The sequence below is a fragment of the Sciurus vulgaris genome (assembly GCF_902686455.1).
Source record: "Sciurus vulgaris genome assembly, chromosome: 5".
NCBI classification, from domain to species: domain Eukaryota; kingdom Metazoa; phylum Chordata; class Mammalia; order Rodentia; family Sciuridae; genus Sciurus; species Sciurus vulgaris.
Window position 1 is genome coordinate 43212963 of NC_136465.1, and position 23608 is coordinate 43236570.

The window sequence follows — 23608 nt, forward strand, 5'->3', positions numbered from 1 at the left end:
ATATTCTCTTTGCCAAAGAAGGAAGAATTTCCTTGCACAGCCAGCATTTGAAATTACTCATTATCTCCACAAGAAATCCTAATGCAACCCAAGAACTTCTGTATATTCATTAAACACTTCAAATTGTCCTGATCATAAACCCATATTCATATACATTTTGCAAATATTTAGCATTTAATTAAGTTGAAAAAAGAAGAGTGGGTTAAGGTAAGTCTCTATTTATTATGCAAACTCTATTTTTACATTCTATTACCCAAATACCAAAGATGAATTTCAGATTTGTTAATAAAAGTTAAAGATAAATTAAGCATATATATATATATATATATATATATATATATATATATATATATATAAACACACACACACACACACACACACACATATATATATCACATTGTTTTTAAGGTACCACAGAGGAGCACTCCTTCAAACCTGACTGGACTTTGTAGGAAAATCTTTGGGTTTTTTAAAAATTATTATGTTTATTTTTTGGTTGTAAAAACAGCATTGCCAAGATCCTGACAATTCAGGAGGGAACACCCTTCTCTTTTCTTTTTCCAGCTATTGTTGTGTTTGGGATATTTGCCTTTATTGTTTCCTTATGGAAAATACGCCTGATTTTATCCTTGAGAAATGATCATAACTCAGAGATTATCTCTGAATTGAAATTTTAGTAAACATACACTTTACTTCTCAGCTTTTTAGTATTCAATCTAAGTTTTGTATAAAATGTTTTTATTCTTCCCCAAGTGTTTACTTTGACTCATGATACTATGACATCATTATTAATTGTGCCTTTTTTGAAATGGTTTTCTAAAAATGCATGTTCTTTATAATTTTTAAAATCTGGAATGCAAATATTTGTAAAATGTTTTTAAAACTTAAAATTAAAATCATCCATTAATCCACCACCCAAATGTAATTGTTATTATTTGTATATTTCTTTCTTCTTCTAATCTTTATATATTTACACATGCATTTTTGAAATACATTTTGTATCCAGGTTATTTTTGGCTTACTTTTTTATCATGAGTATTTACCTAAGTCATTAAGTGTTTAAAAAAAAAAAAACCTTTAAAGGCCCTGTAGTATTTCGCATATGACCACACCACACTTCAATAATTTTAAAAAATGGTTTCTCATATTTCACTATTCAAAAGTGATGTGATGGGAAGTCATGATGGGTTGATCTGAAGCTGTAGCTCAGACACATGTAGATTGGTAGTTTTAGGCAAAAACCCTATCTTCCAGGAGTCTATTAGAATGCAATTATTTTCACCCAAGCTAGAGTTTAATGAACGTACAAGAACTTGAACTCTGAACAGATATGTGCAACTGTCTGAAGAGTTAGGGAGTTTGTGACACAGGCTAGATATCATCCTTGCCCATAAACACACCCTGTCCCCTCCAAAGAATGAGAGGCACTCATCACAACTGAAAATGGGATCAAACATGAAAAGCAAATCCTAACATCAGGGTTTGATGTCAGAGGGAAAGCAGTGGCTGTGGGTGCCACGTGCTCACTGATCTCAGAATGCATTCCACTCATGGAATGTGCGTCAATGGAAAGACTATGAACTCTGACACTTTGGTGACTCAGATACTCTGCTGTGGCACAAACCCTAACTGAATTATAAGAATGCCTTAACTTTCATTTCACAAGAGGATCTGCAGTGGGAACATCTTTAGCACTGGGGTGTGGTAGCAGCTTTGCAATTTCACAAACACTGAGGAGAGTGGAGTGTGTTCTCAGCACTGCTAGTGACAATAACTACAGTGAAAGTGACAATATTAGCAATGGCAGTGGCTAGCTATAATAGGAGATAAATCCCACTTTAGGATTACACTGAATGAAACTGTCATAGGCTTGGATCACCATGGTGGGGACAGACAAAACCCCTTATACTCTGGGCAGTTGACAACATTGGAGTGGGAAATCTGCCAAACTGGGTTTAAGTTTCATTTTTGGCTCTGAAACGAAGGTAGCACTCCAAGTTTCATTTTCCCATAGTCATGGTAGCAGGTAAAAAGGATCAGCCTATATTAATCTTATTGTGCCTCCTGCAGCAGAATCCTCACCTGGCCAGAAAGACACCAGGATTGGCTTGTGTATACCCTTCGGTTCCCTTTTAAACATTAGGGAGAAGAGCCCTCTGTAAGAAGATGGGGCTTTAGGGTGGTGAGATTTAAGTATTAAATTAATGTGACTGTCTTTGTACTTGCAAATTTGTAAAACCTGAGATATTTTGATTTCATAAGTTATGTTGTGATAAATCTCTATCAGGTTGGGGCCAGTACAAGAATGAAAAACTTACCAGTTTCTGACTCAAACTGGATTCTTTCTTGCTCCTGGAATTGTGGAATCAGTAACAAAACTAAGAGCCAATTATTCAGCGAAGGAAAGTTTATTATTTGACTACAGAATAAGGAGAAACCTGGAGAAATAAGATCAGTTCTTGCCTGAACAAAAGTTGAGGACCCCGTTAATAGTAAGGGGAGGACTTTACTTAAAGGGTAGGAGGATCATTCATGACTTCTTGGGGAGGCTGCAACTTTCTTTTGGTTCTTATGTGGGCCAATTTCAATTAGGGTCAGAAGCAGAGCAGACCAAGAAAGTGATGGCAGGCAGAAATTTCATTAGGACCATATATTACAGTGAGGTGGTAATGAGTCTATGGTGAACAGCAGGGTCCCATGGCATCCTTTATGTCTGATACTTGTTTTGCCTGGTTCCATTTTGCATCTGGATTCATGGGAGCAGCCAAAATCCCAGATGCATGTCTACATGACTGACTAGGTGGTACCTTATCCCAAACAGAACACTGGTTAGCAAGAAAGACTGTTTCTCAGGATTTGAGAGGGTATTTTTCTGGTCTCAAACTCCTCTAAGTATTTGCATTGGTCAGCTTGGGTTACTATAACAAAATACCACAGACTGAGTGACTTAAACCACAGAAATTTCTCACAGTTCTGGAGACTGGAAGTCCAAGACCAAGGTCTGGTTGGGTTCAGATTCTGGTAAAGGTTCTCTTCCTGGCTTGCAAATGTCTACTTTCTTACTGTGTAGAGAAGGTCCAGAGAGTTCAGTTGTCTGTTCCCCATTTTATTATAGCACCAGTCCTATTGGATTAGGGCCACATTCTTATGACCTTATTTAATCTTTGGCATCACCTAGTAGCCCCTATCTCCAAGTAAAATTATATGGGGGGTTAGGACTTCAATGTGTGAATTTAGTGGGGACACAAACATTCAGTCTATCACAGTGTTTTAAACTAACAAAATTTAATGCAAAGGAACTAGATAGCTTCAGAATTAATGGAAAGGGAAGAAGAAAAAGGAGGAGGAGAATGGGTAGAGGAGAAAGAGGAGGGAAAAGAAGAAAGTTTAATAATAAGAGGTATCATAAAATGGATCATCCTGTCCATAAAATTACTAAGAATGCCACTGTGTCACTGAAGTGAATGCCCTATGGTGAATATTTATATAGGGCACAAATGTTTTCATATCGTAGGCTCATTTTGAGAGATCAATCCATAAATATATTTACTAGTTCTCACCGCCAGTCTTCAATTTTATTTCTGCCAAGTTCCTGACATTTGAATGAAATGCTGGTCAACACCCTAAATTGGCATCAGTCTGTATATCTGGTCATCTATCCTTCAAGGCATATGAAACATCCCAAAATTTAAAAAGAAGAAGAAGAAGAAAAAAAAAGCAGCACAGAGTTCTGCTCATTGGGAAAACTGCCTTCACCTCCACCCTTTGTGGGCACTCCTGAGTGAAGCCTCAAAGCTGCAACAATCCCCTTGTGGCTAGTATGAAGGTATTGTGCAGAACCATCTATACATCAGGTAGAATTTTCTTCCATTTGTTAACTAGGGGCATTAAAGTTCCTTTAGAGCCATAAGGAAGGATTGAGGGAAAGGAACCACTGAGAGTAGGAGAGAGGGGGTCTGAAGTGCCTCCTCAGGCAACTCACTTGGACCTCCAGGATCTGCTCTGGTGGGACCCTTATCCCAATTTCTCCTAATGTTTGAGTGCTGTTGGGCAGCACTAACTTTGTGGCAATATGGATCAAATACTTCATTCATGGGCTTTCTCTGCATCTTTTTAATATGAGCACAATAGACCATCTCACATCTATTAGGATGGCTACTCTCAGAAAACCAGACAATAACTTGTATTGGCAAGGATGTGGAGAAATTAAAACGCTTGCACACTGTTGGTGGGAATGTCGAATGGAGCGGTCATCATGAAAGACAGTACAAAATTCCCTCAAAAAATTAAAAACTGACCCAGCAATTCCATTACTGGTTAAATGTCCAGAATTATTAAAAATGGGAACTCAGAGAGATATTTGTACACCCATGTTTATAGCAGCGTTATTCACACTAGCCAAAAGGTGGACCCACCCAAACATCCACTTTCTGATGACCGGATAAGTAAAATATGGCAAATATACACACAATGGATTATTTTTCAGCCTTAGAAAAGAATGAATTTCTGACACATTCTACAACATGGATGAACCTTGAAGACACTATGCTAAGTGAAATAAGCTAATCATGAAAGAATATATATTATATAATCCCACAGTACTTATATGAAGTAAGAAGAGTTGTTATGTTCAGAGAGACCAAAAGTGGAATGGTGGTTGCCAGAGACTAGGGGCAGGAAGTAATCAGGAGTTATTGTCTTATGGACATCTGGTTTTACAAGATAAAAAGCCCTGGAGATGGACAGCGGAAATGGCTACAAAACCAATGTGACTGTACTTAATGTCACTGAGCTGAAACACTAAAGTGGTTAAGACTGTAGATTTTCTGTTAGGTGAATTTTTCTACAATTTAAAAAATTTAAAAATTAAATTAGCACAAAGACATTGTAGGACCAGTGATGGGCTCCACCACTAACCAGTTGTGTTTCCAAGTAGGGTGTGCCCTTGCCCAAGGCTCTACTCCACATCTCCTATCTCCTGCAGATACTTGAGTGTTTTTGAATCTACTGGGGCTGAAAAAGGCCATGGTGATATATCTGTGTTCACTACAGTCCAACAAGAGAATTTTCTTGTTCTAGACCCCATCCAGAGCAAGGAGTTCTTGTGGATAGATTAGTAATTGGTCAGTCAAGGAGTGGTAGAGGCATACAGTAAAACAACTTGCCTTTCAAGTTGGAGGGGCTATGTCAACATGCCCCTGGCTATTGTTGATCCCTAGAAAATTCAGTGATGTCAGAATCCCAGATTTTTCTGGAATATGTCTCACACTCCCTGATATTTACTTGTCTTACTTGAGCATCTGCTACTTTTTTTTCACCAGATATAATCAGCAACAATTGATAATTGTTATCAGTGTAGTAGACCAGTTTAGTATCCTTGACATAGTGTCCTGATCAAAGTCTCCATGGATAAGTTAACAGAGAGGCATAAAATTATACTTCCAGATGGAAATCAACTGCTTGTGATGACCTCTGATTATTAGAATGAATAGATATGAGTTATTTTGGAAAAATTACATCTGATGGGAATGTTGAAGTGAATTTTGAAACAAACATCAAAAGATTTGATAGAGGAGAATAGGATAAGCAAAGATGTAGAGATAAACAAATGTAGGGTATAAAAAGTGACTGGATGACTAATGGATAAATTAAAAATATATTTATTGAGCACCTACTAAATGCCAGGAACTTACTTGGCTGAGTTTGTAAAAGACAGCAGTAGGATGTAGCTGGGCCTTAAATGACAGAATAAGGAAACAATTTAGAAGGCAACTATAAACCACTTGAAGGCTTTTAAGCTGGAGAGAAATATGATTAGAGTTCCTTTTTATGAAGATTAATGTGGCAGCAGAAACTAATATCCCAGCCAGGAGGAAGCAATGCAAATCTGAATTGGAGTAATGACAACAAAGAAGGAAAAGGATGGGATGAATAAATGTTGTGAAGGAGGGATCTACATCTGCCCCAATATGGGAGCCAGTAAAGGGCAGAACAAAACCAGCTCAAAGCCCTTGAGCTTGAGCGACTAAAATCAACAAAGGAAATAAGGAAGTCAAGAGGAGGATTTGGTATTAGGTGGCATAATGAGAGCTGATAGGATGAGACTGAAGTACCTTGAAAGCAGTTGGGATTGTTCTTGTCTACACTTTTATTTCCAGTGCTTGGTATGATATGAGCACTCAATAAGTATGTGTCAAAAAATATTACATGCTTGATCTCACATTCACCTGAGAATAAGTATGATCATCCCCTGTTTTTGCTATTCTATTTTTTTAAAATTTGAACTATCTTAGTCATATATAAAAATAGAGAATATCGTAATGAACACATACATCTATGGTTCAGCTGGAGAGACAAAGCATTATAGTATCATCTGTCTTAGTCTGTTTGGACTTTAATAACCAAACAGTATAAACAAAGTGGCTTATAAAACATCAGAAATTGATTTCTCACAGTTCTGGAGGCTGGGAAGGTCAAAATCAAGGTGTGGGATAATTCAATGTCTGGTGAAGGCATGCTTCATGGTTTATAGATGGCTGTCTTTTTGCTCTAACTTCCATGTTGGAAGGAGTAAGGGGTCTTGTAGGGGCACTAATTCTATTCATTCTAAAGGTTCCTCCTCCCAAAAGTTCCACCTCCTAATCCTGGGGATTTGGATTCAGTATGTGCATTTTGGGGGAACACAAACATCCAGGCCACAGCATTATCTTTATCTCCATTTTATACGTGAGAAGGCTGAAACTGAGAGTAGTTAAATAACCTGGTCAAGATCACAAGTGCCAGTCAGAGTTGACTTGAATATAGTCTGTCTGCCTCCACAACCCATTTTTGTTACTATACGTGGTTCATTAACAAGTGGATTATTCTTGGACATCCAAATGGAGGTACTTAGCAGGTAGATGAAACTATAACATGTGATGTAGGGAGAGAATTCAGGCCTGCAAACATCAATAAGGGAATTATCTGAATCAAAGTGACAGTTGAAGGGATAGGAGTGGAAAGAGAACAAGTAATAATAACTGGCCTGAGGACATAGGCTTGGGCTTGAACACTGGAGTCTTCCTGGAGGGAGAACAAAATAATGGAGTCTATTTAAAAATCCTGCCTGTTCACAGAGTAAATGCTCTTTTTGGCTGCCCAAGAGTTTCCTTTTTGGTTTCTGGAAAAAGGGCAGAGCTGTCTACAATCCACTGAGTGATTTTTCTCAACATCTTTGGCACAAGGCAAACCAAAGAAGACATGGATATTTTGCATCTTTGGGTCCATAAGAATCCTGAAGGTGAAGATGCCATTTTTTTAATCAGACAGAATCCCAAATGTGTCTCTGATACTGAAACACCAGCATCTAATACACTTCTAGCTGAGACTGGGCTTGTCTGGAGACAGGTACCTTCCTCCATACGTAGCGGAGACCACTAGGGTTTAATACTGCTCAGTAAGATTTTATTCAATGTGTAACCATTAGCAATACCGCCCTCCAAGGAAACACTTTTTGGCGTCTCTGCCAGGTCAGAAGTTTGAGTTTCCTTGGGAGAAATGTAAGTATTTCAGAAAAAGTCTTGGAAGTGTTTGATAAGTTTCCAAATCTCTTCAGGCCACTAAAGATCACAAGATTTTGGAAAAGTTCCCAGGGTTGTTTTTTGTTTTTTAATTTAAAAATTCCTCTAACAATATTATTTGCAGTTGAAATATCTATGTAGCAAATTTTTCTTAAGATATTCTCTAGAAGATGTTTGGTAAAGCATAATGATGCAGTTTAGGTCTTGCATCTGGCAAGTATCCTTAGAGTTATTCAAAGATTTTATCAACTCCTTTAAAAAATAAGAAACATGAAAAGGAGGTACAGTACTATTATTTTGACTCTCAAATTCCTCTTCTGTATGAAGTTGGTAGAGGTTAGGCTATACTAGAATACTGAAGCAATCTTGAAATCTCAGTGATTCATGCAACAACAACAACAACAAGGTGTTCTTTTCATTTGTGGCTCTTCCAATGGTGACCCCAGTATACAGTCTATTTTCCTCTTGTCTTGTTTTAATCTAATGCCCAGTAATTTGGGCCACAGTCATACATTGAGAGTAAATTCACTATCTTTAGTTTCTCTTAAATCTCAATGTGTAACTTCTAGATCATCAAGACTAGGGAGGAGAGAGCAGAAGGACTTCATAGGGGCTTTGGAGGGATTTACCCAGGAAAAGGCACAAGGCACTTCTCACAGTTCGCTAGCTAGAACTAGTCACATGGCCCCACCTAACAGTCGGGGGGTTGAGAAGTGTAGTCTTGGGATACTCAGAAAGGACAGGAAAATTATATATTGATTTATGTATCACATGACTGAGAACCCGAGACACTGATGATAAAGTGAGGATAACCTTGGCAAGGGTAATAGTTCCATAGACTTGCATGCAATTCAGTCTTTAATACTTTACTAGACAGATGAAATACTCTTATTTTGTTGAAATACTCTTATTTTCCATCTGGGATTCACAAATACTAGAGAAACACAGTCATTTTCCAACCCATTTGGCATTTGCTGATTTAATACGAATCTGGGTGTGGATCCATCTGCAAATCTGGGTGTGGATCCATCTGTGTGGATCCTGTGAAGGTGAAAGAATAAATCTTTTCCGCCTTTGTCTCTTTCCTTCTCTCTTCTTAGTTGAAGGACAAATGGAGAGATTTCTGCTGGGTGACAACTCTGATGCAATATCCATTCAAATGGCCTATGGTTCATTCCAGGAACACCAGATATGAAGCATTAAGAACTAAGCAGCTGATCCCAAGTTTATCCATTGATTTTTTTTTCCCTAAGTAATAGGTAAAATATAACAAATAGATCATTCTTCTTGAGGCTTCTGTTGGAATTTCCACAAGCTTTGTTATCATCTCAGTTGGGCTACCTTTTAATTTCTTGGTGTGAGTCATATCACATTTACAGAATTTAGTATCCTTCTCATCTGAGTCTCCCTTTGACCTATCAGCATCTGTCATGGTACCCTGAATATGACCAATAGTTAAATAAAGGCAATATTTCTTGAGTAAATGAATGGTTATTTTGCTTTCCCCCCTACTTAGGGTGAATATAGTTAACCATTTCAATAATATACTCCGTCTCCCTCACATTACTGTCCCCTGACTCTTGGGGCTTTTCCCCATCTCTTCTGCCTGCTAGGTGGTGGTTGGGGAAAATAGGGAAGCTTGGGGGATACATGACAGTTTACCAGGGAGTTCAGTGTGGCTTTGAGGATCTAATAGTTTGTTACCTAGATACCTCCATAATGATGGAGGTTGGGGACAAGGTGAGAAGGATTCCCCGGAGAACAGTTAGATCACACCAAAATGTTTGTTTATAGAAAATTCTTTCCCTATTTTCATCTTATTTCCATGTCAGTCTATATTAATTTATCCTAATCATCTGATTATAATTCTTGTTTCACTTTAACCCATGCTGACTTTCTAACTTTGATTAACATAAAATGTATTTTTAACCAGTGAATTTTTTTCTTAGTGCTAGGCTACTTAAATTGTTCATATTTACATCTCTTCACTGCCAATTAACGCTTTATTTTAAACTTATGCTAATAACACTTGTATGCAAAAATTACTTATTGAGTAAACTCTTGATTAGCCTATCAGTGGAGAGACAGAAGAGCCTTGAAAGCACACAATTTCAAGATCATTATCCCAGTCAGAATGATTTCCTCCAAAGCAGATATGATTTTTATTTTATATAATATAAGATGGAATTTAGAGATGGAAGCTATGTTTAAGATTATCTGGACATGTGACTTTCTCATGTAATAAATGGGGCAACAGAAGCCAATGTTGGAACAAGAGTGCTCTTGAGTCTATTCCTAGTATTCTTTAGTAAAAGAACATAAATACATAATAAATACTGGTAAAAGGTTAACCTTGTCATCTGCAAACTGTGGTTTATAGTACTAGAGCTGTACATGAAACAAGGTGAATGAAGGGGATAGGGAAATTTTAAAATAAACAACACTGTATCAAATAAATAATTATTTGGAAGACTGCAATGTGTGTATCGGGTATTGAAAAGGGTGGTTAAAAAAAATCTCTACTATCAAACAATGTGTCACAAAGTAGATTAAGAGCTAGAAAAAAATCGGATATCATTCTAAGAACTATGTACAATTCTATGAATTTTTGGTTATGTTGGAGTGTTAAGGCCTTAGAAAAGAAGATGGAGGGCACTTACTCTCTTTGGTTTTCCCAATGGCTTAATGATACCTCATAATGGATACTTTTTATCTGTAGCTTCCAGTTCAGTTTGAGAGGAAAAAGAGAGAAAATACACACCCAGTACAGTGCCAAGGGAAAAATGTCTCTTGCATGGTTTCCAACAGTGAAGTCGCAGGTTGGTGTGAGATGCCTGATTTAATAGCACACTTACTAGGGTGCGAACACTGTTGCTATTATTTCCACTCGTCCCAAATGCTATGCCGGCTGAGTCTGTGCCAAAATAGAGATAGAGCCCACCAGGCCATACTTCAACCGCAGTGCATATGGCAGTCCTTTTTTTCCTGCCCCATTCTGAAATACCATCTATCGCAGGACGTTCTGGAAGGAAGCCAAAGAGGATGCGAAGTGGCGCATATATCCTGTCTCTCTTCTAAGAGGCCACACCCAACACAAGGCCTTCATTGTGTCTTGGGGAACAGTAGACCCACAGTGTTAGGGCCGGCTACTCCTCTTTTACACTTTTTAAAAAAAAAAAATATTTATTTATTTATTCATTTTTATTTTATTTATTTATTTTTTGAGACAAGGTCTTGCTCTGCTCCCCAGGCTGGCCTCCAAATACTAGGCTCCAGCGACCCTCGCACCTCGGCCTCCTGAGTAGCTGGGATCAGAGGCATGCCACCACCCCGGTTTTCGGGTGGCTCTCTGAAAAGAAAGCCAGCAGCTCTTACTCCAGGGACTCCAGACACAGACGAGGTGAAGCGGCGCGGGCCAGGCAGGTGGGAGAAGGCGCAGAGCCGCGCGCTCAGGGCCGCGCAGGCGCCCCGGGTCCAGCTCGCCCGGCCTGGCGCGGGCGCCGCGCACCTGGAGGCGGAGCTAAGCCTCGCTGCCGCCGGCTCCCGCGTGCGAAGCCCCCTCCCCGCGCCCCTCCCGCCGCGCCGCAGACGCGCAGGTGCGTGAGGCCGCGCCCGCCGGGGGACCCTGCAGACGTGGACCCGCCATGGAGCACATCCGCACGCCCAAGGTTGGTGGCACCCGCGCGGGCGGAGGAGGGAGAGGAGGAGGAGGGATGCTGAGCGCATGGGAGGCTCCACTTCCCTGCCTGGAGCTGGCAGAGCTTGGACCGCGAGCGGAACGAGGGAGGAGCAGGCGGCGCTTGAGCATCTCTCCGGTCCTAGGAGGCCGGCCTTTCTCTGGCTACTCCACAGGCCTAGCTTTAGCTAACCTCTTGTCCTTGGGAGTGATCGGTGGACAGAGGGTTGGGCAGGAGGGAACCCCAATTGTCAGGTCGCAGACTGCTAATAACCGTTTCCTTCTCTTCTGGCCCTAGGCTTTTTAAATTTCTTATATATTTTTAAAACTGTTGACAGTTTTGAGCAGTTGAAAGAGAGACAGACCTTACAGTGACAGGTACAAGGAAAAGGAGGCATATGCCGGTGGACTGAATGCACTTGGAAGCATGTTGAATCTTAAGCTTTCGACTCACCCGACTTGCCCTTCCCTTTCTCCATTCTCAGGCTAGCAGCCTCAAGGGACCTTTCATAGAGCTGATGATGATCAGTGTTTGCCCTAGGTTGAATGAGGGTGTATTCCTGCCTTTTCCAGTCTATTTAGTTATTTGGGGAGAAAGATGCAGTTTATAGATCCTTCCACTGGTGTATTTTAAACAACGCCACCATTTGCTACTCCTCACAAGTGACTGGTCCCCGATTATACAGTTAAATAACATTTCCTGGAAACCTTGGCCCAGTACCAAACTGTCCTACCCATAGTTGTACTGGTAATATAATTTAGAATGAAAATGATTGTCATTCCTGCCTGGTGAAAACCCTAAACTAGTGAGAGAATACATTTAAAAATCCTGTTGGCTGTTTCTTGTTACTCCCACCTCAGCTCCTTTGTATCTCCGATGGTCTCCTTTTCAAAATCTAGGTCCATAACAGAGTTAGGTCAAAGCTCTTTGTCTTAGTGGACAAAGAGCTCAGGTGGCTTCAGGGATACCACTCATTTCAGGGGAAGAAGGAAACAATTACTTTGCTTTATATCCAGCAAAAAAAAAGTTTGTTCCTAAATTTTAGAATGGTTCCCTTGTATCTATTTCTAAATGCCCCTTTAAAATTGTGTCTCATGCCAGAGGAAGAATAAATCTTTTACTTTGCTAGAGAATGCTAGTTCCAATAGTATATTTACATTGTATTGATTTTGCACTCTGGAATTAAATTGTTGCTTCACAGTCAGGAAATTATAAACTTAGAAGACTGTGCCTTAAACCACAAGGTAGGTGGTTCAAAGCTTTCAGGGTTTAAGTGGTACTAAATAATTTATTCCAAAATGGCAAATTTAACTCATGGACTCCCTCTGCCCTTGCCAAGGACATGCTTTCTTCTTTAATGATGAAGAGGGCCCTTTATAAAAATTATATCTGATATGAATGTCAGAAGCAGGAATAGATGGGTGACATGGCATTGGATATCATTTTCTTATAGAATATGAATGTGGGGGAATAAAAGCCTTTTCTGATATTCAGATTCATCCTTTATCAAATCTTATGTGTAAGCTTGATTTTTCTTATAATTGATTTCATAAATACCCTCTAAGCGGTATAGTACTTCAAGTTAGAAATCCCCTTCTATCCAGAAATGGATAGAAATTGGTGGTGGGAATGTAGAATTGTCTGAAGTGTCTCTGAATTGGGGAATGGTTAACATTTGGGGTATTGCAGGGGAATAAATATAAAATTACATAGGTGGGTGGATGATATTCATCTGTTCACTCATTTCATTCCAAAAGCATTTGAAAATCTTTCATGTATCAGTCTTGATGTTAAAGGCCAGGAGCACCAAATGTGTAGGAACTCACAGACAGGAAGGAAGCCAGTTGTAATTATGCCATTGCATGATGGAAATATGTATAAGATACAGTAGGTGGAGAGAGTAGAATAGATAAAGGATCAACTCTACCATCAAGGGTGAGGAAATCTTGCTTAGAAGAACTGAGAGTGAACATGGGAGGCATCAAGGAGGACCAGGAGCATTTGAGAGAGCAGTCGTGTAGTTGTGTATATATGTGTACATACACAACTATTATTTTGTATATATATATTATATGTATAATATATATAATACATATATAGTAGTAAATAATTGCAAAGAAGTTGAAAGCTCAAAGGTCAAAAAAGCTGGAAACAGTAACACTGATAAAAACTTAAAGATTCCATGTGTTAAACAACAGTCTCCTTTTGATTTACATTTTTTAGTCCAAAATTAATTTTCACCATCTAAATGAAAAAGAGAACAAGACTATTTTCAGAGTTATAAAATGTATAGTTGCCAGTGATCATATGCATCTTTGTTGTTTGCTCTCATTTATACCCTGAGGGAACTGAATAGACAGATTTCCTTTGATTTCATGGTTTCCTGTCTTGGGTTCATACTGGGTTGATGTTAATGTGTCTGAGATCCTGGCTAAGTAATCTGCTTTTTCTGGAAGGCATTTTTTCCCCACCTGGGTTTATCTCACCCATTGTGGATTTGGAGCAGTTTACCCTGGAGATTGTAGGATTTTATTTAAGAGGAAAAAAATGTATGCATGTATAATGTTAGTTGCTTTCCTATTACAATTCAAAGCATTCATTTAGTCTTCAAACTATATGGTAGGCATGACAGCCTTTTTGTTTTGCTTTAGTCTCTGGAGTGCAGTTTAAGGAGACACATACACATGAATAATTTGGAATTCTTTGCACATATTTCTTTGTGTGAGTGTTATGTGTTTAACTGAAGCCTTGAATACCCTGTGCTAAGCAGAGCACTCATCTTCCAGAATGGTTCCTCTATAGGGAAAATCATTTTCTAAGGACAAGCTTCTTTGTTGTTGGGTGTAAGTGAGGATGCCAGGTGCTACCTGTACTTACCACAGTGAACTTCTAGGTTTCTACTTCACCATCTGGCTTCCTTTATCACTCTGAAAACTTGCCAGTAAGAAATTATTCTGCTAGAAGCTTAGGAATAATTTGATTTCAGATACTTTCTAGTTATATGAAAAAACTTCAGAGCTCCTAGAGGGAGCTGGAAATGTTTGTGGAATTTAGTGTGATCCTGGAGGATGCTAATCTGTCTGGGATCCTGGATAAGTAAACTGTCTTTGGAAAGCATTTCCTCACGTGTATAAATTTGAGTTACAAAATGGAATTTGTGATAATCTCAAAAACAGACCCTGAAAATGTCTCCTCTTCCTCTCTATCCTCACACCCAAGTCTGTTACTCTAAAAGCCTCCAGGTTCCTAATTTACTCTTTTGCTCTTCTCTAATCCCTTTTCCACAGAGGGGTCTGGATGATGCTTTTATGACACAGATTGATCATATTGCTTCTCTGCTAAAATTCTTAGGTGGCTTTTCTTTGTACCCAAAACACAAAGTGAGACTCTTCAAGAGACCCGTAGGACCCTGTGTGGACTAACCCATCCTACTTCTCCAGCCTCATTTTGTGACCATCTTCTTTTTACTTATGTCTGTCCTCTGATCACAAGTGGTCTTTGTGGGCTTCTCAAAGATGCAGATGCTCAACAAACTTGTGCCCTGTTGTTTCTTTTGGGAGAATACTAAACCTCTGTCTTCATATCTCATCTTCTAGTTTCAAATTATATGTAATTTCCTCAGGGAGGCTATCACTCAGCTCTCTATCTTCATCAGACCTGCTTGTCATATTTTATCATAAAGCTTGTATTTTCCCCTTATGCTCCACATTACATTTTTGTATTTGTTTGAGTGATAGTTGTTTAATGTCAAGTCCCCTTCTTAACTGGATGCCCTCTGAGGGTAGGATTGTATTATATTCACTCCTGTATCTATAGTTCTTAACACAGTGCCTAATTTGGTATTAGGTACCAAATAAGCGTGCGACACACAGATTAATAATTGAAGGAATGAATAATTCTTGATTTTGGTACATTTTAAAGAATTTGTATTAGCATGCATCGTCCCCATGATTTGCCAGTATTGTAAATTCTCTAATGATATTAATGTGATGAATTGTGGATGTCAATGTAGCTTATAAAATACAGGTGTATTCCCATTGCAATATTACAAATTTATGTGTGGTCACAAAATATATTGTAGTGAGATAACATAAAATTTCACCATTGTATCACATTCAAGTGTAAAATCCAGTGGTTGTAGACATTTACAATGTTGTGAAACCATCACAACTATTCATTTCCAAAATATTTTCATTTCCCCCAAAGAAATCTAGTATCCTTTAGTAGTTAACCTTAACCTTAGATTATAATACAGTATCTTACCTTATCTATATTGAATATTGTTTCATTGGGTTTAAACTCTGTTTTGGATTCTGATATGCATCTGCTATTTCTCTCATTTTGGTACCTTCCACTATTTAATGAGCTTGCCTCCTATTACCCTATCTGTTATATCACCCAAGAAAGAGAATTTTTAGTGACTTAAGCTACTTATCTCCGTCTCTCATGATCTTGGCCCTGATAGCAGATTGACTTTTTCTCTCAGTTTTGTTTCATTTAACAGTTTATAATTTTGTCCTCTAATACCCCTCCAAATAGCTTGTCAGAGAAAGAAAGGAAGTAAAGTAGTCTGAAATGATGACTGAGTGAATTCATGATGTTCCTGCTGACTGATGGTTTCCTTTTTTAGGTTTATACAAAGTTACATTAAAGTACTCATTTTAGAATCTTGCTTAGAATTAATGTCAAATTCACCCATTTATCTGCGTCCTCCATTTAAAAATAGTGATCTCATTTGCAGGTTCTCTAGGTGAGGGAAAGACATCAAGTCATAGATTTTCTTTCTCTGTTTCATCCAACATCATTATACCATTGGCACCAAGCGGTATTTCTTCTTTTATCCTCATTTAGCAAATGATTTTTAAGTTGTAGAATTAATATAGAATGCATACAGAAATTAACTGCTATTAATATTTGAATACATTTTCTTCTAGCATGTTTTTATTTGCATGCATCAAATTTATTTTTAGAAATTTAGGATCATGTGGGTCAGTTTTGCAGATGGCTTTTTTTAACTTACCATCATATTATGGTCTTCAAAACGTACTTTCAGAAGATTCTGTGTGTTTAAAATTTTTATGGAAATATTGTCATATTAACCATTTCCCCATTTTGGCTATTCTAATAATGTTAAGTATTTATGAACATTTATTAATATTGTCTGTATATGTGATTATTCCCTTAAGATTATTCAATGAAGATGAAGGATTTTTGTTACCAATATAGGTTGCCAAATGATTTTCCAAAACATTACATCATTTGCTATTTTCAGAAACAGGGTTTATAGTATTTTTTATTGTACTCTTGTTCTATTATTGAAAACCATTTGTTAGTTTAAAGCACTTCATTCTTCCATTGTATTTTGTTATTCCTAGTGAGGCTGAAGCTTTTTCAAATATGCTTATTGACTATTTTGTTACTTTTCTGAATTATCTGTATTTTTTCCATTATATTGATTGGTGATTTAGTGTTTATGTGAATAGTATGTATAAAGACATATATTTTAATAACAGCCTTATTGAGATATAGTTCAGATACCATAAAATTCAGCTTCTTAAAATATGTACTTTTGTGCATTTTTAAATTCAGAATTATTAAAATATGTAATTTTGTGCATTTTTAAATGTTCAGAATTATACAACCGTCATCATTATCTAATGCCACATTTCCTTTTCCCCCAAAAGAAACCCCATATACCCATATACACCAGCACTCATTCCCCACGTTTCTCTTCCTCACCCCTAGGCAGTCACTAATGCACTTTCTATCTCTACCATATTTTCTGGAAATTTCATATAAACTGAATCATATACTGTGTGGCTTTTTGTGGCTTTCCTTTTTACTTAGCATAGTGCTTTCCAGGTTCGTCCAACTTGTAGCCTGTAAAGTACTGCATTCCTTTTTATTCATTCTATGCATCTGCCATGTTTATCAATATTTGTGTTACCATTTTGGGTTATTATTGAATAATGCCACTGTGAACTTTGGCATATAGGTTTTTGTGTGGTTCTTATTCCTTTGGGTAGAAGTTTATTTCCCCAAGACTAGAGATACTGAAATACAGAGAAACTTTATGTTTAACATTTTAAGGAACTGCCAGATTGTTTTCCAAAGTAGTTGCACCATTTAAAAACCCCACCAACAATGTATAAGGTTTAAAGTTTTTCCATACCCTGACCAACACTTGCTATTGTCTGTTTCTTTTATTTTAGCCATTCTCCTGTGTAAGAAGTGATATCCAGTCTGGTTTTGATTTGCATTTCCCCATTGAGTGATGATGATGAGCGTCTTTCACGTGCTTATTGACCATTTGTATATCTTCTTTGAAGAAAGGCCTATTTAAATCCTGTGTGCATTTTCAATTGAGTTATTTATCTTTTAAATTATTGATTTGCAGGAGTCCTTATGTATTATGAATACAAATCCTTAATCAAATATATGATTTGCAAATGTTTTCTCCTGTTCTGTAGGTTTTCCTCTCACGGTTTTGATGATGTCCTTTGATGCACAAAAGTTTTTAATTTTGATGAAGTCTAGTTTACTTGGGGGCTGGGGATGTAACTCAGTGGCAGAGTGCTTGCCTAGCATGTGTGAGGTCTTTGGTTTAATCTCTAGAACTTATAAAGTCTAACTTACTCATTTTTTCTTTTTTGCGTGTTACGGCTACGTATTTTTTTTTTTTTTAAGAATCCTCTTTTTCTGATTATAAAAGTGTTACATTACAGAAAAATTAGTTAAAAAAGCAGAAGGAAAACAAAAATCATGCATCATCTCAACACCCAGAAAAACTACTAACATGTATATATGTTTACCCCCTTTGTCACATACCAATGGAAATGTAATTTAAAACAAAATTGAGTCCATTTTCCCTTTCATGCCACCTGAGTGTGTGCAGGCATATATATGTATGTATATTTTGTGTATAACTTTAGTGAATGAGAATCTGTTTTTATGTCATAGTATACCATAAATATTTTTCTCATTTGAGTACACATTCTTCTGTATGTTTTTCATAACTATGTGAACTCACATTCTGTAGATGCACTGATTTAGTTTTGGGAAACAGTTCTTCATATGTCATGCATATTTTTATACTTCTGTCCTGAACAAAACTATTCATTATAATATCTTAGTGAACAGTTTTGGAAGAGAGAAATATTCCCTTCTTAGTAGCAGAGGGCAGATTTGATTCCTCTTCAGGATAATAAAAATGTTTCCCTGATGGGCAAAGGTCAGACAGATTTGTTATCGGCCTACTTACATGATTGGCATCTCTTAAATCCTGAGCTTAAAATTTCCGCATCTATGACACAGATCCACTCTGTATGTAGTATCGGTATCAGCTATTCCATATAGTCTCATAGGTCATACTCCCTTATATACAGTGAGTAATAACATCCTTTGTTTCTGTCCCAGAGACTTGTGTCTTCTGTCAGCACCAATGAAACTGGGAAGTACTTATTAGGTTCTAAGTAGGTTAAAATCTCAGTTACTTCATTGTTCTTTATAGTTTGTCCTCTAGTATTTAATATTTAATTTGTCTCCATTTTTCACTATAATAACTGGTAAACATCAGTGCATTTAAATTGTGCAGATCTCTTTATTGCTTCAGATTAATTTTCTAAGGTATGTTTTTTGTTTCTATTTCTATTTCTATCTGTATTTTAAATATTTTTTGATGCCTTTTGCTATAGTTTCCTCTAGAATTGTGTCTACTACTAGAATTGCAGAGGAACACTTTTTAAAAAATCATTCTTGAGAACAATATGTGAAGTATGATTTCTTCTTAATTTATATTTCTTTCCTTACTGGTATGATTAAGCTTATATTTTTGGTGGTCATTTGTAATAGTACCAATTCAGTAATGGTTGTGATGAAAGAAAATCCTGAAAGAGCACTATAGCTATTGCACTAGGCACTGTTCTGTGGCTTTACATGTATAATACACTTAGTCCTCACAATTATCCTCTGAGATGAGAACTATTGTTAGCCCTGTTTTATAGTTGAGGAAACTGAAATTAAATAAATTAATCAGTTAAAAAGCAAAAGGAAGATTCAGATTAACCAGTGTGACCCTATAATTTGTGTTCTTAACAACTACACTATTTTGTGTTTTGATTCTGAAAATGGGAGAGAGAAAGTCTTTTGGTTCACTGTGGCTCTCAGTCCTGGTTCCCAGCCTTCTGCAACCTGCTTCAATCCTTACCTCTAGGTTAATGGGCTGCCTCTGTGTTATCCTCTCTCTTTTTCTTGATATTACAATTTGCTTTTATCAAAAGAACCAAGAAAACTCAGCATGGTGTTTTGATTTAGATTTGTCTAAAAACAGATTATTTTCCAATGGTTAGACTCTTTTATTGTCCAGTTTTAAACAACTGTTGAAGAGATAGTTTGTGTAATCAAATCTGCTCTCTCACTTCAAAGACAGGGCTGATGAGTTTGTTGTAGTGAACCAGTTACTTAAAAATATGGCTGCAGAAGTTATGTCTTCTTTAGTTTTCCAAGTCTAAACCAGATAATCACTGAAGTTGTGATTAATCATTCCTCAGAAATCATCCAAACTTCTTAAAATCTTCACTTCTGATAGGTCTGGCAAGTGTTTGGTTGAGGCCTAATTGTTTTCAGAGAGGCTTGGGTGTGCAGAACACACAGTCTGTCTTAGAACTTAAGAATCTGTATCCCTTCATTCAGTATTTATTCTTCCAGTTACCTTTCTAATTAGGTGAATATAGACTACACGTATGTGTATGTTATGTGTGTATGTGTGTCTATGTGTTTGTGTGTATTACAGTCAAAATGACACGGAGAGAAATATAAGAGGGTTGTTGGTTAGGAGTGAGTTATCATTGTTATTTAATATATGATGATAATACATTCTTTCAGATAAAATGATATTTGAACAGAGATATAATTTTATAACATTCTTACCACCCAAAAATTCTGCATTTATTAGCGGACATTTCCTCTTTCTCTCTCCCCACACCTTGAAAAACCGCTAATCTACTTTCTACCTCTGCAGATATATTTAATCTGCATATTTTATATAAATGGAATCATATAATCATGGCCCATTATGACTGACTTTTTTCAGTCAGGCTAATATTTTCAGTATTCATCCATATTGTAGCATGTATCAGTACTTCATATTTTTCTTTGCTGAATATGTACCATTTTATGAATACACTCACATTTGTTTATGCATTCATCAGTTGATAGATATTTGAGTTGTTTTCACTTTTTATTATTAATAGTGCAGCAATGAACTTTTGTGTACAAGTTTTTTGTGGATGAACATTTGTTTTTAGTCCTCTTAGGCATATACCCAGGAAGGGAAGTGTTGGGTTATATGGTAACCATATGCTTAATCTTTTGAGAAACTAACATTTTTCCAAAGATACTACCCCATTCAACAGAGATGTTTGAGAGTTCCAGTGTCACCAAATTCTTACCACCACTTATTATTTTTGATTAGTTATCCTAATGGGTATGAAGTATTAGCTCATCGGTGTTTGAGTTGCATTTTCCTGATGGATAATTATCTTAAACATCTTTTTTATGTGCATATGAATTATTTTATGACTTCTTTGAAGAAATGTCTATTTAAATCCCTTGTTCATTTTTTGTTGTTGAGTTGTAAGTGGTCTTTATATATTCTGGTTAATAGATCTCAATCAGATATATGACTTGCAAATATTTCTTCCATTTTGTGGAATGTCTTTTCACTTTCTTCTTCTTGTCCTCTGAAATAAAAACCTTTTAAATTTTGATGAAGTTCGGTTTATCTGTTTACCTGTTTTTACTTTGGTTTCTTTTGCTTCATGTACCATATCCAAAAATCCACTGCCTAATCCAAGGTCACAGAAATTTATAATGTTTAGTTCTTTAATTTACTTACAGTTAATATTTGTATATTGTTTTAGTCAGCTTTTTCACTGCTGTGACTAAAAGACGTGACCAGAACAATTGTAGAGGAGGAAAAGTTTATTTGGGGGCTCACAGTTTCAGAGGTCTCAGTCCATGGACAGTATGGCTCCATTCCACATGGTTCAAGGTGAGACCGAACAACATGGCAGAAGAGTGTGGTGAAGGGAAGCAACTCACATGATGATCAGAAGGCACAGAGAGTGACTCCACTCACCAGATACAAATATATACCCCCAAACCACACCCCCAATGCCCCACCTCCTCCAGTCACAACTCAGTTAATCTCATCAGGGCATTAATTCACTGATTAGGTTAAGACTCTAACAACCCAATCATTTCTCTTCTAAACCTTCTTGCATTGTCTCATGCATGAACTTTTTGGGGACACCTCACACCCAAACCATAATATTCCACCTCTGACTCCCAAAAGCTCACACTTAACTGACAATGCGAAATACATTTAGTCTGTTCCCAAGAGTCCCCGTAGTCTCAAAAGTTCCAACATTACTCAAAGTTCAAGCCCAAAGTCTTCTCTTAGGCTCAAGGCAATCTTGAATTGTGAGCTGCTATAAAAATAAAAGCAATTTACAAGTACCCAATGTATAATGGTACAGAGTACCATTTTGTAATTTCCATTTACAAAGTTGGGGGCATAGAAAGAAGGGATAGGACCAAAGCAAAACCAAAATTTAGCTTGGCAAACAAGTCCTGTAGCTCCATGTCCAGCACTTGGGGCACATGGCATCATGATGTTCTGTTCAGTGTGCTTCTGTAGCTCTGTTCCTGTGGCCTTGTTGGTTGCAGCCCAAGTGGCCTTTCTGTGGGCTTGTCTGTGCTCAATTCCTGCAACTTTCCTAGGACAATGTCCCACGTTACTGACATTTCTTAATCTTGGAGGTCTTCACTCCAGCTTTGGCTTCCTCCTCATTGTCTCCATGTTTCAGCCTCTCAGGGGATCCCCACAGGGACTCTAACCACGCTGCACTTTGCCTGGCCTCCAAGGCCTTCTCTTGAAATGTTGGTGGAAGCCTCCATGACCTTCCAACTCCAGCATCCTGCATTCCTGCAGAACTCACACCATGTAGTTAATGCCAAGGTCTGCCACCATCTTGAACAGTATCAAGCCTCCAGGGACCCTGGCTGCAGAAGCCTCTGAGTGTCTCAGTGGCTGAGCACATTGAAAAAACTTCCTAGGCTCCTTTGTGCAAAAAGGATTCCCCACTGGTCTCTTCTCAAGAGAATTTTTACTTTTACTCCCTTGACCCTGTGATGGGTGTGGTCTTAAGAGCTCCTGAGATGCCCTCAGGCCATCTTTCTTATTGTCTCTGGGCAAAGTCTTCAGGATTTCTTTAGTGGCAGTAATGTCTTTAACAACTGCAACTTCCTTAGCCCCAGTTTAACTCCCACCATTCAAATCCAAGTTTTTCCAATCTTTCTGCTCTGCTTTCAGCTCCTGAATATCATAATAAATTTGGCTAAAAGCCACCAGCAATATCCATGTCACCTCCTGAATGCTATGCTGCCTAGAAATTTCTTCTGCCACATTAAGAAGTTCATCACTTTTAAATTTAGCCTCACAGAAAGTCTCAGGACATGGACAAAATGTAGACAATTCAGCCAGAACATAACATGAATGACCTCTAGTCCATATTCCAGTAGAGTCCTCCTTCTCTGAACCCTCTTGAGGCTTGTCTTTACTGTTCACAGTCCTATTGGCATTCTGGTCTTCTGAACTCTCACTAGAATTAGCCATTAAGCTCCACTTACAACAATCAAAATCATTTCCAGCTTGCCCTGCTACACATCTTGAAATTCCTCCAACCAATTCCAAAAAGCTCCAAAAGCTTCTGAACCACATGGTCAGTTTAAATACAGTAACGACCCCCCTTCTTGGTACCAATTTCTATTTTCGTCAGCTTTTTTGCTGCTATGACCTAAAAGACCTGATCAGAACAATTGTAGAGAAGGAAACGTTTATTAGGGGGCCTCAATTTCAGAGGTCTCAGTCCATGGACAGCATGGTTCCATTCCTCAGGACTCAAGGTGAAGCAGGACATCATGGCAGAAGAGTGTGGGGAGGGAAGCAACTCACAGGATGATCAGAAGCATAGAGAGTGACTCCACTTACAATATACAAATATTTATCCCAAAGCCATGCCCCCACTGCCACACCTCCTCCAGTTACTACTCAGTTAATCCCATCAGGGCATTAATTCACTGATTAGGTTAAGGCTCTCACAACCAATCATTTCTTCTCTGAACATTCTTACACTGTCTCACATATGAGCTTTTGGGAGATACCTCACATCCAAAGCACAAAATATATGATGTGAGTTAGAGGTCCATCGTTTTTATTACATGTGAAATTTCAGTTGTCCCAGAACTATTTGTTGAAAAAACTTTTTTTTTTTTTAAAACCCCATTTAATTATCTTGGCACCCATGTTGA

General features: G+C 37.7%; 1 protein-coding gene across 1 annotated transcript in view; it reads left to right on the forward strand.

Moving 5' to 3' along the window:
- Window positions 1-11099: 11099 nt before the first annotated feature.
- The window catches only part of MTMR7 (myotubularin related protein 7), a 92114-nt gene continuing 79605 nt past the window's right edge, over window positions 11100-23608 (forward strand). The window contains exon 1 of the mRNA XM_079143132.1: window positions 11100-11227. Coding sequence (XP_078999258.1) covers window positions 11204-11227 — 24 coding nt within the window. The 5' untranslated portion in view covers window positions 11100-11203. The remainder of the gene's footprint in view (window positions 11228-23608) is intronic.